General features: G+C 37.2%; 1 protein-coding gene across 1 annotated transcript; it reads right to left on the minus strand.

Annotated features, from left to right (window-relative positions):
• Nucleotides 1-3,788: 3,788 nt before the first annotated feature.
• On the minus strand, nucleotides 3,789-18,945 carry SGTB (small glutamine-rich tetratricopeptide repeat (TPR)-containing, beta; the record flags this gene model as incomplete). Its single annotated transcript, XM_009875547.1, has 9 exons — nucleotides 3,789-4,279; nucleotides 5,707-5,790; nucleotides 6,031-6,068; nucleotides 8,174-8,236; nucleotides 8,319-8,457; nucleotides 11,734-11,838; nucleotides 14,243-14,342; nucleotides 18,050-18,119; nucleotides 18,842-18,945. Coding segments are annotated over 9 exons (815 nt in total), but the record flags the coding sequence as incomplete, so codon positions are not given.
• Between the last annotated feature and the right edge of the window lie 194 nt (nucleotides 18,946-19,139).

Consider the following 19,139-nt stretch of genomic DNA (forward strand, 5'->3'; position numbering starts at 1 on the left):
TTTAAAAACAGGTACATGCATTTTACCTACCAAAAATAAAGCTTCTGGAAAAAGTGTAGCTCTTGCAAATCATATTCCATTAACATCACCTCAGGGTAGCAGAGTGACATTGACATGAAATAGTAGCATTTTGTACTTTTTTTTAAAACTATTTTTAAAATATTTAAACAGTTTTTATTTGTGGTTCTGACAAACCTGCTTCAGTTTGAAGGAACTGGCCTTTCACAGACAAGTTTCTGGAATCCAGAGCGCTAACAGAGGTATTTCGGGGTACCTGGCATGGCAAGGTATCTGCCTGGTATATGGATGGCCACAAGATCTAGAGCCGGATAAAGGCATGAAATGAGGGAGTGCAGCTAGCTCTCTTGAGCATTTTGTTAAGCACTGTTAGGTACTTTTCCCTAGCTTTGTTTTGACACAAGATGGAAAGATTTTTTTTTGGCTGGAATATATAAGGTCACCCAAAGATAGTCGATTAATACAGAAAATGGTGACTGGCTTTCCTAGTTAAACACTATTTAAACTAGTGTTAAAGATTCTACTCAGTGGCTTGTCATATTTCCCAGCTACCCTATAGGCACTTAGCAGCCTTCATTTTGACAGTATTTTACTTAGTGCTTTCCTGTGTCCTCAAATGTAGAGTTGAATTTTAAAATATTGGATAGATTTAGGACCAGCTTACTAAATTGAGGGAATGATTCCATACAGGAAAAAAAATAAACTGAAACTGTACGTTGTATATCTAACAAAATGCAGAGCAACCAACAGAAACAGCTGTTTCGAAGAATGCAATTTACCTGTTACTTTAGATACATCAACAAACTATAACAGTAATACCACAACTATCCAGACAAAAAATGTAAATAACTTTATTTATAATCTGTTTTCACATTAAACTGACACAAGTGGAAGGAGATGTAACCATATGGTAATAAGAGGTAGGAGAGATACAGAAATGGTAGTAGACAAGTTGCATTTTGCCAGTATGACCTAATTTAGCCCTGAAACAGAGCACAAATCTAAAGCTGCAGACCGAAGGTCTCATACGCATGAGTGATTTTACTTTGTAATTGTAACAAAATCAAAAATGCAACTGAAACAGTTTATACGCTGAATATCTCATTAGATGTCTTTATGATCAGGCATAGTTAGAACATATTTCCATGCAAGCAGGTTACAGGAGTTTACAACTTGAGTGCAAAACATTTTCTTCTCTAATAATTATCACACTTAAATGCTGATGGGACAATAATGATACAAAATCAATTAGGTGTTAAATGCATATTTGCTCCATTGAATGATAAACTGCAGTTGACCTTAAATGAAAGCAGTGTTTATGAGGATTGCAGCTTACCAGCTGATCTAGCAGGATGAAAAATTTTAGTGCAAAATAAAGTGCAGTTATTACACAGGAAAAGATTCCTTCCTCACCCTGTGATTAAGACATATTGCATGACTCTCTGAAACGATCTAGCCTATTCAAGGCAAAATAGATTTTAGCTTAAATGATCCCTTTGTTCCTGGTTTCAATGGAAAAGCACATAATGACAGCTCCTGTTATTGGTTTCACTGTTTTTATTTAGGCTATAAAGCCCTTTCTGTTAATATACAAGACACAAAGAATGTTTACAAGTTAAGTATTGTGCCAGTTGTAGCACAATCCTAAAGGGTTAGCTAGTGCTATCAATGTTTTGATTAATACTCTGGTTACATAGTAAAACCTAAATGTGACAATATATGTAGTTTGTGAAGTTAAAGTTGCCACTCTGTAAGATGATTTCAAGAGTAGTTTTCAGATAACGAAGCAATGCTTCATTCGATTTAACCTTGGGGATAGCTCTCCCATAAATCCAGTAAGCTGTATGGCTTGTATTTGACAGTACAACTTCTACAGCCTGTCTTTAAATATTACTGTATTTTGTAGTTCTTAAGGAAGTCTCAAGGGGTTCTAATCTTTCTGTCTTAAAGTAGAGAGGTAACTGACCACAAGAAAATTGCTGTCACAAAGCAGGGATAGACTGAGCGTGAGAGATCACAGTGCTGTCCAGTCCTCTCTGGATTTATTGGTTCACCATATCAAAGTTAGTAAAACTCACTCTTAGCAGTTGAAAATATGAAAGAGAGAACTAACAGGAACCATGAAGTTTAACAGGACATATGTTAGGAGCAATGCTTCTCTCCTGCCACAACACACTACTCGAAGTAATGTTTGTACAGAAGTTGTAGCCCACCTACAGCCTCCATCAATACTTCTTGTAAATGGTGTCTGGTCCTCTTAAACATAACAGAATTTAAGTAGCAAATTTCCTGAAGAGATTAGATTCAAGATCTGAACTACCTTTGAAAAAAGCTCCTGTTGGCGATTTTCTTCTGTGTCATCGAATGTTAAGTTAGAAGCTGTTACTTGGAAATGTATTCAATGTAAAGCTTAAGTATCTTTACAGCCTCAAAAAGGCAGCTACAGCAACTTACAGAGAGAATTTTTTAAAAGCATTTTAATGCTGTGTATAGGCAAGCTTCGCTGAATAAAGTATGAAACGTCTTAAAGCTGTTTAAGTAAGTCACTCTATTAAGTTATATTTCTTTATTCAACAGCTGGTAATACAGACTTCCTACTTTTGTGTTCTTTGAATTTCTCCTTGGATCCAGCTGCACATTTCCCCCTTTTTTAGTAGGGGAAAATCCATACAATAGATGCAAAACTAATATTTGTTAGTCAAATACATGACTTATCCCCAAATTTTGCATTTGCTTCTACTTCAGATGCTCTATTTTTGAACACAAGATGAATCAGATAAAACGTCTGAGGTCCAGGAGTTCCTGTGTAGTTCTCCATTTGGGAGTCTGTCGTTACTCATCCACATACCTTCTCCAGCCTAACTGGCCAGCAGAAATCACTTTGTCTTAGGGATCAAAGCAGACTCCTCAAATGAGTTTTGACACACAAAGAAGAAAGTGTGAGTGCTGAGAACCTCCCTGGAGTAAAAAAAAAAAGTGTACCTTGTACTAGAATGTGCTAACAGAATAAAAAAGGACAACATAATAAAAATAGAGAAAAGCAGTGGTGTCTGAAAACTTAACTGAGCAATAAAAAACAGGGTAGGAATAGAAATAGTGTAGAGTGGAAAAATCTTTAATTTGGCCGTATAACCATCACTTAAGATAGATATGTGTAATGAAACTTCTTTTAAAAAATCCTTATTTTTTAAGCCAGTGATTTACCATACAAGAATAGAAGGAGAATCCTTCTCTCTAAGGCAGTTGCTTTTTGATAAATTTTCAGTACTCATTATTTGTACAGTCACAGGATCAGTCTGAACTTATTACAGTTAAGAATTTTAAGCTTATATTAAATACTGCATACATATGGAATGTAATACAGTTTGCCATGCCTAGCAAAATAGTGCCATAATGCTGACCTCCAGGGCTACTATCATGATTTGAGGGTATACATGGCAGTAGAAAAGCCTAAAACTTCTTACTACTCTTCCCTTTCCCAAGGCAAGTTCCGTTTTGGTTTTTGTGTATTATCCTACTCAGGACTGATGTCTTCTTTTTCTCTACAATTTATGGTACTCCTTCATATGCAAGAATCTCCTTCCCTCCTGCCCAATGAAGTTGAAAAATATTTCATGTTAGTAATGATGGCCCCTCCATAGGCTTAAAGAAACACACTTTTCAAGCATTAGTTTTAAGTAAACTCTACATTGCAACACTGATTTATGCTCATTATGAAAGGGCGTATCAGACAGGCCTACTGTGTCAATATCTGACAGAGCGTACAGCCATCACCATAAGAATAATGTGCGTTTTACACTAAGATTTTAGAATTAAGCTGTTACACGAGATCAGCCCACTACAACACGCCTCCACACTCTATAGCCCTGGAGATCAATCTAATGCACATACTGAAAATGATTTGTACTTAGGGATTTCAATAAACCACCTATTTAGTGTATTAATTTTCAGAGGAGTAACTATACATAAACGATATGTTCCAAGTTATGTGCAATAGATCTGTTCAACAGATTTATTCTTGTTTGCAAACACACACAAAGAATTTTCTGTCTTCTATTCAAGCAGAAGAGTTACAATGGTGCTTTTGCTACTAACTATGGTATGCATTTTGAGATTATATACCATTCAAATCCACATGCCTCCTTTAAATCAGGAATGCTCTTCAGTGCTGCCACTGAAAGATCTGCTCCGGACATGATTTCTCAGTTGCTCTATGAGCTCTGGATTCTGCTGCTGTATCTGTTGTGCAAACTGCTGCCCCCTGTGTTGAGCAGTTTTAAGTAAGATCAACAAGTGAAGAAAAAAACCTGACAAGCAGCATTTATAAGAAAACAGGTTATGCCAATACAACTGTAAGGTGCCTTATATGAAAGCTAAGACTAAAGGTAACTTCCTGTATAGTCTTAATCATGATACTTGTAGTGTTAGGACTTTATCTACTTAAAGTCTCTCTACACAGGATTATCATCAGATCTTAATTTTTACTGTTCAGGACTATTACTTCTACTTGATAACACGAAGGAAAAAGTATTACCTTACTTAGGAAAACAAATCTGCACCAGTGATTTGCTCCTTTCGAGAGGATCTACTCTAGTTCTTTAAAATAACTACTCTGGAAGCGCAACCTTATATTAGGGTTTTTTTTCAGAAATACAGTGTGTGGCTGCCAGCTTGTACTTCTGAGTAAGGCATCATTAGTAGGAAACAAGCACGCAATTACACATTTATGTCTGGTAATACTTAAGAAGAGTTTAATATGTAATACATATAACTCTTATGTCATATGTAAGAGTGTAATAGGTGAGAGTAATTCCATGTAAAAAAATAAGCATAATACTGGTTTAGTAGAAAAAGCAGTCAGTAAAACATACTACTTCATGAATAGCCTGGTATCGCTTCTCTTAACTTCTGCATTACTCCTTTAAACCACAACACAGGTTGAAGGAAAGCCACCATTTTCATAACTATATTTGTAGTAAATGACTTCTGTGAAAACAGCCCTTGATTTTGTGGGGGAACATTCCTGTCTGTGACATGAATTATAGCTCACTTTGCCCTGAAGGAGCGAAACATAAAAAATAGTTTGAAAAATACTAGAATTCTGAAATAAAATTATTTGCCCTTTAAGAGGTGTTGTCATATAAGCAAAAGGCATGTTCTTGTGCAAACTCGTCCAGACTGATTATCATTTTTATATAATAAAAGACGTGGGTCTTGGTTTTTGAAAAGCCACTCCTCATTACACTGAGTTTCCTGAATCCTTCCTAGTCTAAATGGAGGGATGCTACAGCAGAACTTGCTGCAACCTGTGCTAAGTAAATCTGTAGCTTTTCTAACTACTGTCTGGGATATTGGGCTGTAAATTTGTCAACACAATTTGAAAGCACGTGTAGGAGTACTTAAAGATTTAAAGAAGCATTTTTATTAAGTGGCATTTAGGAAGAAAGCAGTGTATGAGAACCAGAAAGTGAAGCTGAGCACACAGCTCAGTCATTCAAACTAATGGAACTGTGAAAAGCAAACAAACAAGATAGTGGAAAATAAGTCTTTGTTCAGTTTTAATAATAATCAGGCATACAACGGGGACAGGCCACAATGTAATTGGCTTGACACTATCCTTTTCAAATTGATGTTGCATAGTGATGCTTCTAAAAACATAACAGTTAGAACTATACAGTTCTTACTTACGCATGGATCAGGCTGGACAAATCTGACAGGCCACCAACACCCGCAGCAGGGCCACCAATGGCATTTGACATCATCCCCGACATCCTGGAACAGTTAGCACAGTGTTGGCATTGGGGGAAGCAGGGACCTTTTACAGCAAGCAATAAACCACAGTTGGTTTTGGAATTGCCAGGAGGAAATAAGGTGCAAGAGGAAGAAACTGCAATAGTTTTATTTACAGTAAGCAAAAATAAAATTACATTTTCAGGAATTTTGCTATATGCCTTTTATTAATTCAAACTCCAAAAAGTATTTGTTTTAATGGTACTCCATTTTAATACTTACAGCTGTTGAACTTGAGGATTCTGCATTAAGCTTGCTGCCTGGAACAGACAAATTATAACACATTTACTACATATATATCATTGAGGAAAACATAAAGAAAAAAACCCCAAACACAAAAAACCCCACATGCTGTATTCTACATTTTGTTACAACGTTAAGCTAAGTTTATGTGCACAGAGATGTATGGTCCCTAGCAAGCAGAATTATTACAGGAACATATTTCAAGGATGTGAAGCTGAGAAAATATGTTACATAGTAGATAAAAAATGGTGCTTACAGATTCAGGCATGAAAAATATGAGAAGACACTGAACAACAACAACAAAAAATACCAGAAAACAAAAAAAAACCCCAAACCCTAAAAAAAAATATTATTAACTTCAGACTTCCAAGGACAAAGGTCTCTGTATTTTGTTGATTCCAGCCTGGATAAAGCAGTTTTGCAACTACTATTACTACTGGGTAAAAACTGTTAAGATTAGGGCCAGAAAATACTGCAGAGTAAACCAGAGTGTGGACAGACTGTAGCTTGGTTTTGCAGTAATATGTATATTCTGTTGTAACTGTATCTTCTTACTTTCTAGCAAGGATGAGGTTGTTGAAATTTATCATTCATGAGATACCTCAAAAATTACATTGTGTTTACCATAGTGTTAATGCCTATGTGGTCAGATACTACAGAATAAACCAGGTGATATTTTAAAGTTAGTAAGATAATGCCTACATAAATTGGTGTCTGTATGAATACAAGACCAATAGGCATCTTATTCACTCTCTTATTAAAAGTGCTACAAGACCAAGATATATAAAATATTCATTTTATTGATGAATATACTTTCATATATATATGTGTGTGTGTGTGTGTGTGTGTGCATATATATATATATCTCCAAAGTAAATCAACTGTTTAATCTACAGTTGAATGTACAATCCCAAATTCAGGTCCATTCTACGGGTAATACAGCTTTTTTTTTATTTCTTCCATCAGTAACAAGTCTGTTCTAGGTTAGAGGCCCTAAATGCAGGCTAGAAGTAATTTTCTCAAGGTCAGACAGTGAGTAAATTTTTTTTTTGCTTGAAAACAAAACATAAAACAGCACCACAAGAAAATAATTAATTCCTTCCTGGCCGAACGCTGTGTGTTTAATCCACTTGGCCAATCATCTTCTGGAAATGACACAAAAAAAATCCTTTCCCCATAGTTAGCTCCTTGTTGAAGGGCACATCTTTGATTCTAAACAGATGCAGACTGAGTAAGTCACACGGCCAGTGAAGGGGCACATAGAGCTCCAGCGCTATTTAATCACTAAGGGCACCAGAGCACTTGCTCACTTCTTCCTTGCCTGCTGCCTCTACTATTTGGACCACAGTATGAAACCAGATGAATTGATTTCTCGTGGACACAGTGCCTTTCCACACAGAAGCACTGGTCGAAATGTCCTGTCCCAATGAAGCTACCAGAGGGCAGCAAAGTTTACACCGAGTTCTCAAAGAAAATACGTACTTTCCGTATTTTTTTTTCAGAAACTCCTTCCTACAAACATAATGCTGTTTAGCTAAGAAAGCCATGCACAGGAAGAAAAACACCGAGGGCCAGAACCACAATTGGGCATTGTGCTGGAGGTAAAGAAATGCACTATATGTTATTTATAGTCATCATTTGCACATCTCATGAACGCTTGTACACTTAAGGATGTCAAGGGGTAATTTGGAAGAGTAAGAACAAAGAGGTCTCTTGGATAGTTCTCCCAAGCAGAGTTTAGTCTTGGGTAGAACGAATCTGAATCAACGGCTATTCACTTAAGAGGCAATTTTCTTTGTATTCATTGTTAACTGTTATATGGAGAATAGAAATTTTCACCATGCTGTTGACAAGTGTTCTATTATCATGCCATCTCTGAGAACAGCGTAACTATCCTATGCATGTTGTTGTTCATGATAGAATCAACTGCAAATAAGACAGGCATAATATGACATTTATGTTTCATTTCTAGTTTTGAGTGTAAAATGAAGTTTAAATTCAGTATAATGCAACTATTGCCATTATAATAAAACAATTAAAATTGCTTGTGTTATTACACAAGAGTTGTGCTTACAATTTCAGTTTTGAAAATAGCGTAATATAAAGCTTGAAACATACTCACCATACTAATGAAGGCAGGATTGTTTATCAAGCTTGCCATGTCAAAACTCAGTCCAGTTCCAGTCTACAAACAGATAAGGAGTTAAGTTTACCTACAAAATCCCAATTAAAACTATTGTAAATAAATAAATATAGAGCTTACTTACAGGACTGGACATGTCTCTTAGTTTCTGTTCTGCTATTTTCAAATTTGACTTATAAGAGTCATTTTCTGGATCAAGATCCAGTGCTTTTTGGTAACTGGTAACTGCTTCTTCATACTTATTCACTGACGTCAGAGCCAACCTAATACAAAATAAAAAAATCCTGGGTAGAACATAAATGATATCAAAATATAATGATACATTTTCTGTTCTAAGTAGAACAGTATCTCACAACTAGTTTCTACCTTTAGCACTAAGTTAAAGTAAATTTTGCTATTGTGCTACCACTGCTTAGTGTAAGCACTTGTTTTTGCAAAGAGATGATCCCTCAGGAACTCATCTTGCACTGTCTGTTCCAGATATATGCAAGTTTCATTAAAAACTCCTTGTCATCATCAAGTCATTTAGTCAATATTTGAGAGCACAAGCTGGATGCAGCACCCCAGACACTTTTTTGCAAAAGCTCAGGAATTTCTCTGTTTTCTCCAGTCCTTCTGAACCAAGAGATTATTCAGAAGGGTACACGAGTAATTAGGGTGCAGACGATCTTAATGTGAGTTCTGCAGCTTCAGGAAACCACGTACTAGAACTCCAAGTTTCAGCATAACGGATTTCTGTCTTATCTGAAGTGCAAGATCTTCAGATCTTCAACAGCTTCACAAATGGGTTATACAGGACAGTACAAGTATCTGTAATATGCTGTAAGAAACAGGGGGAAAAGATAACAGGGGGAAAGATCCTGCTGCAGCACCGAGGAGAGCAAAGGACAGATCTGCTGTTTTTGAAACAGTGTTTGTTTTCAAAGTTGATCAGCTATTACAGTTGACACATCATATTTCTCTGAGCTATTCCAGAACTCCTCCATTTGGTTGCAGTTTCAATTCTGTCTTCTACTGTATTTTCAATTTACACTGACCACAACACTCAACTGATCTTTTCCACACTTTGTGAAACATCTGTGTAACTCACATTGAGCTATTCACTACTCCAGTCCCCCTCTAGCATGTGCTGAGCTACAGAGACTAGGTTGATAAGCCTCTGCTAATGCCCACTAACTCAACTTAGTCTTCTATCTCAGCCAAGATAGCTCAGTGTTAGACACATCAGTCACAGTCACTACTCTTAGTGATGGTGAAGTCTGTAACAGTATGAAAATCCAGGAGTTTTCCAGTAATGCTCCTGGAGGAATCGACGCAATATTAGTATTTTCTCTCATAACACCGTTACTCCCATAAAAAACACTCTCTCTTTTGGCCCAGTAACTTGCCAAAATAGTTTCTGACCAGACAAGAACTGCAATCTGGTATTTCTCTTATGCAATCATGGTGGGTTTTTTTTACAGAGAAAGCATGTAAAATTCTTCTTGGAACGCAGTACAAGTCAGAACAGTGGGTGACAGTTTCTTTGCTCACAGTTTCTACCCAGACAAGTGCTCTCTCAGAGTCATGCTGGAAATATCACTTTAAGCGTCTGCATGGCTCCCATCTCTGCATATTTCTGTGGCACTTGTGCATCTTTTTCCATGACATATAAAGAGCTTCTGTCAAATCCTGAGAAAAACTGCATAATGCAGTCAGAAAACAGAGCTTTCTCCTAAGAACTTTTTTTGTTGAGAAGGTGGTTTCTACATGTTTTTTTCTCAGGTAATACTAAATAGTCACTGTTTCCTCATTCAGCCTGTGCCAAATGTATTATCACATTCATCCGCTAACTTAACTTAGGGGGTTGCAAGGGATTGTAGCTCAAAATGTGTCCTCTATCAAAACAACCAATCAAAAATGAGAAGCTGATTGCCTGAGAATGTTCCCACTTACACTGTGTAACAAAAGACACACTGGTCTTACAACCAAAACTCTAAAATAACTTCCAACTTCCAGTTAATCAGCCTGTAGTTTCCCTCCATCTCACTCAAATCAGGGAATCTTGAGTTGTGTTATATGAAGAATCAATCTCAAGAGAGTTAAACAGGACAAAATGAGTTCAACAGTCCCTAAAATTTCAAAGTGAATTAATCATTTAAAAAGTCAGTTGTCCTACATTTGTATCAGTAAAATAAACTGTACTGTGGATAGTTCTGGAATTCTATCATCTTTGATCTTAAACAAATGCCCCCTTGCATGATTTTGTCTCAGGCCAACTAACATTATCCTAGACAATTTTGGGGCATGGTTCAGAGTCTAACACAGGCCAACACAATTTAGCAATAGGCAGTCTGGATGTGGCCAATCCATACCACAAACTAGACTTTAATAACAGATACACGGGCCATTTTGTGCCAACTGACCCAATGAAAAATCCCAAGCATTTTTTAATTTACTTGTACAGATATAACCTCAAAAGGCCCGTGCAGCATTCAGCCCACATCCACAATATGTTTGATTATCGAAAATGCAAAGCTGCACATGTTGGAAGAAGGGCTCTTCACTCAAAGTAGATATCCCATTCAGAACATTCCTGGCATTTTTTTTTTCAGATAGCACTTCATCGGACCCACCGCCTAAAGAGGCTACACTGATAATCTCTGAGGCATGACTGACAAAAACTACCAAAGGAACATACATTGGTCTTGCTAAAATATCTATTGAACAGAAAAACTAAGCCTCTATTCCTGCTAGACTGAAGCATCAATACTTGTAGAATTCTCTTCTCTAACAGCATCATTAACAGACTCGTTGCAACTGCAAAATTTTGACTACTCACAACTAGGGAGAAGGTAAAAACATCACATAATGACTTTCTAAACTCAGTTTGCAAAGTTGATAAACTGGAAGGAAAAAAACCCGCAAGCTGATGAAATCTGATAGGAAAATGCTGTGTGGGCTGAAACAGGCAGGACTCAAGAACAAGCGCAGACCACAGCTGAAATGCAGAGTGGATTTATTCTCACTGAGAATCTGAAGAATCTTTGCAGCAGCGCCCAGGTGAGGCACCCGGGCAGCGATCACACGAGCAGCTCGACAAGCGGCAGCACAGGCACAGGGAGATCTCTCCTGGCTAGAAAGCGTGGGGTATTTATCCTGCTGCTGTGTTATGTTTACTGGCTGCTCTGCCTGAGTTCCCAGGACAGCTTTGCAGGGCAGGAATGTGACAGAGAACCCTGCATCTACCCAGGCCTCTGTTGTCTGGGCGCAGGTGTGCTCCCTGTCAAGCACAAAAGGCCAAGCAGTGATCCAGCGTGCAAGTCACTTGAGCGTACCTACAGTCCTTCTCGCCAATCTTCTGTTACATCCCTACAGCTGAGATCAACACTATACAGAAAACTTAAAAGCTGACAGCCTGATAGGCTGTTCAGAAAACGGCTGCACTTTCAGAACAAGAATGTCAGCAAAGTCAAAGAACTTAGTTCTACTTATTTCAGGAAATCTATGATGATTTGGACTTGGGTCTTCAGTGTTTACTGAGATTTGCATCAGCTTACCCCATTCTCCCATATGCTTTGCTGTACTTCGGATCTATTGCTATGGCTCTCTCACAATCCTTTATTGCTTCACTGTAGTTGTTGAGCTTACTTTGAGCAGCAGCCCTAAGAGAGGGACAATTGGGAAGAGAGAAAGCTTTGTCAAAAAACCGGTACAAAAAACCAAAACCCAACAAAACAACCAAGCTTAGCTATTCATATGTCTTGACTAACTTCAGATTTTTCACTTGCTTTTTAGGCAGTGCCCCAGCTTTCCTCAATTAAGTACAACATGCAAATGTTCTGAATTAAGTATGTACTTAAATTCACTGCCAGACTAAGGCTTCAGAGAATATGCACTCACTTCTAAGGACACAAAGGAAAAATAATTCTAAGGAACTGTTTTAGATCCAGCATATGGATATGCACAAAATATATCATAAAACCTATAGCAAAAAATGAGACTCTGAAGTAGTAGTTTACATAAAATGATTAAGCAGAAGCATTTCATATAATTGGTGTTTTCCAGCAAGAAGTATAGTTTTAACTGCTGTTCAAAGGAATGCTGTGATTTTTCCTGCTCAGTTTTTTAGCAGGCAACTCATGCTCGCCGTTAAATCCAGATAACATTTCTCAGTAATCTCTGAATTACTATATTGCAATTGCATCTCCATAACAGAGAAATACTAAGTGTTGTGCACATACAATAAGATTAAAGACTTGCCCAAATTAAACAGGATGTTGAAACAGATTAATAATCAAAATTTCCCCAGTTCGAAAGGTCTCAAAATATTCTCATTTGCTTTTCCTTGATAGTAGAAATGACAGTATTTCCAATGCAAAAATCATTTTTCTATTTTATTGGGGATGCTAAATGCTACAATCATCGCTACATTCAATCCTTTCTCCTGTGACCTCCTAAATTGCATGGGTTTTCCGATGTTAATTAAAATCTCTTCTGAGTGGGACTACTTACATATTTTCAATATCCAGGCTGCCTAACAGCTGTCCAACTCCACAGATGCCGGTGAAGATGTATGAATAAAAGCTGGGGACAGTGCTTAGTCTTCCATGTGTTGGAATGGGAAATGGTTGCATGTTTACAAAAAAATGTGTATGGCCAGTTAAAACTTCAAGAGCATCTCAGCTCTCTTGTTCTCATCGCTCTGAGTAGAAAGTAGAACTGTTGAAGGCAATACCTCTCCATTCCTTCCAAACTAGCTTTACAAAGATAAGAATAAGGCCTATATTTACTCAAATACTGTATAGCCCACAAAACTCCAAGCAACTGCCTGACTTTTAAATAACGTCACACAATCCTGTGCTTAGTGACATCAAGATTCATTTTGGTCCTCTCAAATGTGTTACGTAAGGATGTTACACACAGACTGAAGTATTTCTATTCTCACTAATTACAGATTTTGGTGCTTAAGCCCATTCTACTGAGGAAACTTCCAGTGATTTTGGGGGGCTTTTGAATCTGGTCTTATATTTCCATTTTATACCTAAAATCACTTCTATGATAAGTTTTCTCAAGGAAAATATATTATTTACACTTTGAACTGCCATCTTAAAGTTGTAAAATATTACTAAACCGTGTACTTCCTTTCTCTTTATGATTGCCACAAAACACTCAATCTTTCACTCAAACTCTGGGGTGATGGAAGCACAATTCCAAAAATAGAAAAATCCACTGGATACAGCGCCACAAGGCCAGATTGACAGCACTTAAATTATTACATCCTTCTGGTAAGGGGGACTGCAGAGCAGAGCGGCTCCAGAGGCAGGTTAGTTCCAGTAGGCTCTGAGCAGCCTGATCTAGTGGGGGATGTCCCTGCCCATGGCAAAGAGGGGTTAGAACTAGATGATCTTTAAAGTCCCTTCCAACCCTGACAGTTCTGTGATTCTATGACCCACAGACCTCCTTGCCTTTGCTCTTAAGCTCATCTTCTGAGCAGTACACTGAAAGAGCATACTTCGGGGCTGACACGCCCATCCAGACTTCATCTGCTCCCATGTCACTGTCTTCACTGTGATGAAGAATAGAGCGTACAACAAAACTACAAGCACTGCCTTGTTACTTTTCAACATGTCACACATTAAAATGCTGAGTATTTATACAATGCTTGAAATCTCCAAAACAGTATACCCACATTGATGATATTTTTTACAGGGAAAGTCAATACTAGGGGAGATAGAGATGGCAGCTGAGCCACTGGAACACCAGAAAAAAAACCTCTCACTACTCTCAACAGATTGGGAATCACAGCCTACGTTATGGTTTAATATAGACAACCTAACTCACAAAACCACAATCTTGGGTGTTACAAGTAATTTTAAGGCCCATACTACACTTTTAACTGATACAGATACACTGAATGAGCTCACTTTCACTTTAGATCTTTTACAAATTTCACATGATAAATTTCTCGGGTCTAGCCTCCTATTGTTTTGATCTACTTCACAATTTATCTTTAAAATAATGTTAATGAAGTTCAGAAACGAAAACTGTGTATTAATTCATGTTTACCTGTTGCAGTAATAGACTGCATTGTTCGGATCCAGCTCTATAGCCCTAGTATAACAATCCACTGCAGCACCATAGTTTTCTTCTTTCATATGATTATTACCTGAAAGAAATTATAGGAAAAGCTCTTAAGTAGTTACAAGACACAGTGCTATATATCAGAGAAACAGAGTAGGCATATTATAGCACCTATATAAGGTAGTTCTGACTGCACTTTTTTGAGATATATTCTTTTAAATAGAATTGGCAAGGAATAATGCATATAAAAATATTTACTACATCTGTAAAGTTCATTATGTACTGTGTAGTCCACCACATAAACCTTCCCATTCTCAACTGCCTATTTCACACTTCCCAGTTAGTTTCTGCTGTTAAGCAAAGATCACCTTGTTGAGAAGTGTAACTGTAATTGCAGTTACACTTTAATATATATTCATCAGTCTTAATTATCTTTGCAAGCCTCATAACCCAGGCTGTATGTTAATTTGGTCTCATTTTCTCACATGTACCAACAACTGGCTTGTAACTATCTCTGTAACATGGAAAATCAAATAAAAGCAAAACTAAGCACTTAAGCTGCTCTTCTGTGATGCCACGTAATTTACTCATTAGGATAATGAATAGCATGTATAGCATAGGCAATCTAAAATGATTCAGAGGTAGTTTCTCACCAACAAGGTTCAGAACTTCTACTCTATAACAAAGTTTCTTATTTCATAATTTTTAAGTCCAGTGAAAAGAATTAGAAAAATACAACTTTTCTATGGAAAGAAAACAGTGGAGTAAGGTCTTTCAAAACAAAAGATATCTTATGTGTTATTTCCTCAACAATGCAGGGAAGTCCTGGCAGTTTCTTTCTTTCCTCATGACAGAGTAGTAAAGAAAAAGTCCTAGTTCAGAGTGCCCAAGATTAAGGTTGTCCCTGGTCCTGTGATTGTGGATCTTTGGCCTGTTAGATCCTACAGAAGCCTTAGTTTCCCAGAAATGTCAAGAAATTGTCAGGAAAATCACAGACTTCCACTGACTTCCTTGTACTTTGACACAATATTTCAACACTCTCCTTCAGCAGGAACAGGGATACAGGTCAACAGGTTACTACTGATGTAGATACCTGCATAAGAAAAAGCTGGAAAAGTTCAGTCAGCACAATATTTTGTCTTCTGATAGAAAGCACAAGATTGGACCAAGCAGTCTAGGTACCTGTCCTCACTGAAAACAACTATACTTGCATTTATCTGTGAATGTGGAAAGCTTAACAAACAAAACCAGATTTAAGTAACTGAGTATTCTCACCTCTTTCCAACCCTGATAGACTAGACTTTAATTATACTCAGCAATTCCTGCCAACGAGAAGGCACACTGAAACTGTAATTGCATTTACACCTTAAAAATATACACAGAATGTAACCTTATCTGTCTCATTTCCACAGGCCTACCATCTACACATCCCTCCTTTGATCTAAGGTCTGTACACTAAATCCTGTTGTCAGATAAAACACTTGCGAGTCAGATGCATTCGACAAGATTGCAGCAGTTAACATTTCACTAAATTAAAACTGCCATCAATGATGATCAAAGCTGGAATTTCTGATACTGCTCTGAACTAAAGATGACCTACTGTACAGGGGTAAGTTGGAGCTACTACCAGTTGGTGCATTTCTTGCTCTCTCTCTCTCCGGCTCTAAATTGGCCAAAAATACACCCCATCAAAATAGCCAGACCTACTATTTCTGCTGAGATTAAGCAATTCAGGACAAAAGGAAAAGGAACTGTAATATTTTATTTTCACATCAGACAGAAATTCTTAAGACAAAGAAAACCCACAATTGGTTATACTTCCAAATGTGTGTCCTCAGTAATGAAAATACTACTGTTATAATTTATACTGTGGTAATAGCCAGATTTTTTAGGATCAAGCCACTGTTACACTATACAGTCCTGCATATAATCTATGCTCTTATCTAGGTTACATTAAGCCAAAGTGTCAAGTAATATTCAAGGGTAGTCAATTATGTTCCAGTATTTACTAGTCTGGAGAGTATATTCATTTCTGGTTTTATAACAACCAAGAAAGAAAACTCAGCTATCTGATTTTGTTTTGCCATTCGTTAGTCAGCTTCTACAGGTACTAAGGCTAGTTTGAGGAGGAGCAGACTGGTGGCCACAAAAGTGAAAGAAATTATTCCATTTGTAAAGTCATACAGAAGGAAATGAGGAAGTGACAGAATTACAATATTACAGAAGATATGGGTCAAATGGACTTCCTCAAGTTATCTAATTTATATCCTTACCTCAGGGCAGAAAATACCAAAAAGAAAAAAACACCAAAAAGCACGACAGTGGTGACAGATAATATATGTGTGAAAATGAGGAGAATTAATAACAGAGCAGCATTAGAAAACAGGAAAGGAAATTTTAATTTTACTGTGGGAAATTAACCAGAGGCATTTCAAGCAGTTCCAAACTGCTTACTATTGCCCTTGTGATAGCAGACACTTTAAATCTCCCTTTGTCAAAGTTTAGACTCTTTCAATACTTTTCTGTAGAGACATGGAATTATTTTAGTTACACCACACAAAGACTAACACATAGCACGTATGAATTTCTTCAGTCCGTTTCACAAACCCCTATGGGCTGACAAATGACAAGACAGAAGCCACAGATTCAAAACAGGCATTGCTGTAACACCCACACTTGGAAAGGCCTCAATGTCCCTAAAGTGCAATAGCTCTACTGAGTGCTGCAGGTATTCTTCACTTTCCATGACCTGGCACTAACACACAGCTAAATGAAAAGCTAGAATGCACTGCAGGTACGTTACAACTTACAAACTAATTTTCACCTGTGACCTAACTTTGACTGAGCTCTTATCCTTAGAATTAAAGAGCTAATGAACAACTTCAACAATTAGGAAAACGTACTTTCAGAGCCAGTAATAGACTGCATTCATGACTCCAGATGACTAGTGTTAAGACAAGACATATGTGGGAATCATTCTCAGAAACAGTAGAATTTTTTCCACAACCTTATTCTGAAATTTTTGATAGGATTACAACTGCTTTGCAATTACAAACTTAGTTTTTCCTATAAAACTCAAATATGTGAAAATCCAACAGGTCATTAAAAAAAAGTGATTTATAAAGCGCCTATCCACCTGATAACAATTCATATCAGTTATCAGTGCTACATGCCAGGTTTTTCTTTCCTTCTTTTTTCTGGGAGATAAAATGAATGTCTTCTTGGGTAGCATTAGTGGAGACTTCTCTGGTACAGCTGTTTTTTCTCACATAAAAGCAATAACATCTATCAAAAGGAAAATAAACAACTGGCTTTTCTGCAATTTTTACAGAGCACACAAATTATTTCATGTAACATGAAATATTAACCCTAGTAACCTCACAAGAATTTTTCCATTTGCTTCAGCTAGGTCAGTTTTAATATTCACCTAGCACATAAACTTTGACATCAATAACTTTTTCAATAAAACGTAGAAACTTGTATAGCAATTAACAGACAGAGAAATGGATAATATACTGAACAATAACTGTTCACTCTTCAAAGCTTCTGCTACTCAGGAACGTTCAAGTGCTACCCCTTAGGTTTTAAGCAACCTCCTGAGCAAAGGAGACAACAGACTGTATTTTCTTAAACCCCAGATGGAGCAAATCACTTAGCTCTCTCACAACATATCACCAGAGCCTAAGATTTTTTTGCGGGGTGCGTGTTGCCTACCTGCTATACTATCACTCCACAATAACCCAGAAATCTTAATAAGCATAGGAATAAACCTCTTACGCTTTTATTACAAACCTTCATCCTTAAGTTGGTCAGCCTTTTCAACATCCTCTGGTAGAGAATCTGAGAGAGGCAGCATATCGTTCTGTAAGTAAACACACAAAGATTTTTTTTCATTAAAATATAAGCCCTGATTAAATTAAAAGCTTCTTTCATCCAGAGCAGCATTGTGTAAGCAAGCAATCAAATTTTCTGTTAAGCACAGGAAAAATCAAACGTCACTAAAACATCCTTAGAAGAGAAAGACAGCTTGCTTTCTACTACTGAAAAAACTACATGGCTCACCCCACATATTAAGGAAGTCAAAGGAAGGGAGCTGTATGTCTCTACAGTCCTGGACTTCTTACTTCTGACACTCCTATTTGCCATTCTGGCAGTTCCTGTGCTTCCTGTACTCGGGACCCCAGATAACACGTATTATTAGTCCATATTTTTGAAATTCTCATCTTTAGGTTAGTGCTCATGGAGATGTTTTTAAAACTGAACAACTAAATTATTTCCAAAAGGGCGTACGAAGCATCAGCAACCTACAGATGATCTCAAGCATTTCACATTTATCTCTGGGACCTGCAAAATGCTTAACTGAAGGACAAAATCCTTCAAGTGAGAATGAGACATCCACTGTTTAGTAATTTTCTATACAGAATTGTCTTGTCCAGCTGAAATTAATTCCTCCCACTGCCCCAAAACGTTCTCATTCTGCTAGCGTTTATGGAAATCTCACTTTTTTTCATGCTTTCCTCAAGTTTCCACATCATTTTGACTTATACAACACTTCAGGGTTGTGTATACAATACGAAGTCTTACCTTGTGAAAAGAATTTGTGAACATTTCTATCAAGTGCTGTGGAGGTGCAAGATGAGTATCTTCCAGGCTAATCTTAAACACAGTTTCCAGACACTGAATTGCAACTTAGAAGGGAAAAAAAAAAGAAAAATATGTCACCAGTTTCTCAACAGAAGTATGATTTCACTAATTTATTGTCACAGGTTAGGGCTGAACTGGCAGACTCTCTAACAACATCTCTCCCTCCCCAACGGGGAAGGGAAAAGAAAATAGGACATAGAAGCTTATGGATTAGAAAAGAAAAGTAAAACAGCTTTAA

This window comes from Apaloderma vittatum, unplaced genomic scaffold (genome assembly GCF_000703405.1).
Source record: "Apaloderma vittatum isolate BGI_N311 unplaced genomic scaffold, ASM70340v1 scaffold12838, whole genome shotgun sequence".
Classification (NCBI taxonomy): Eukaryota; Metazoa; Chordata; class Aves; order Trogoniformes; family Trogonidae; genus Apaloderma; species Apaloderma vittatum.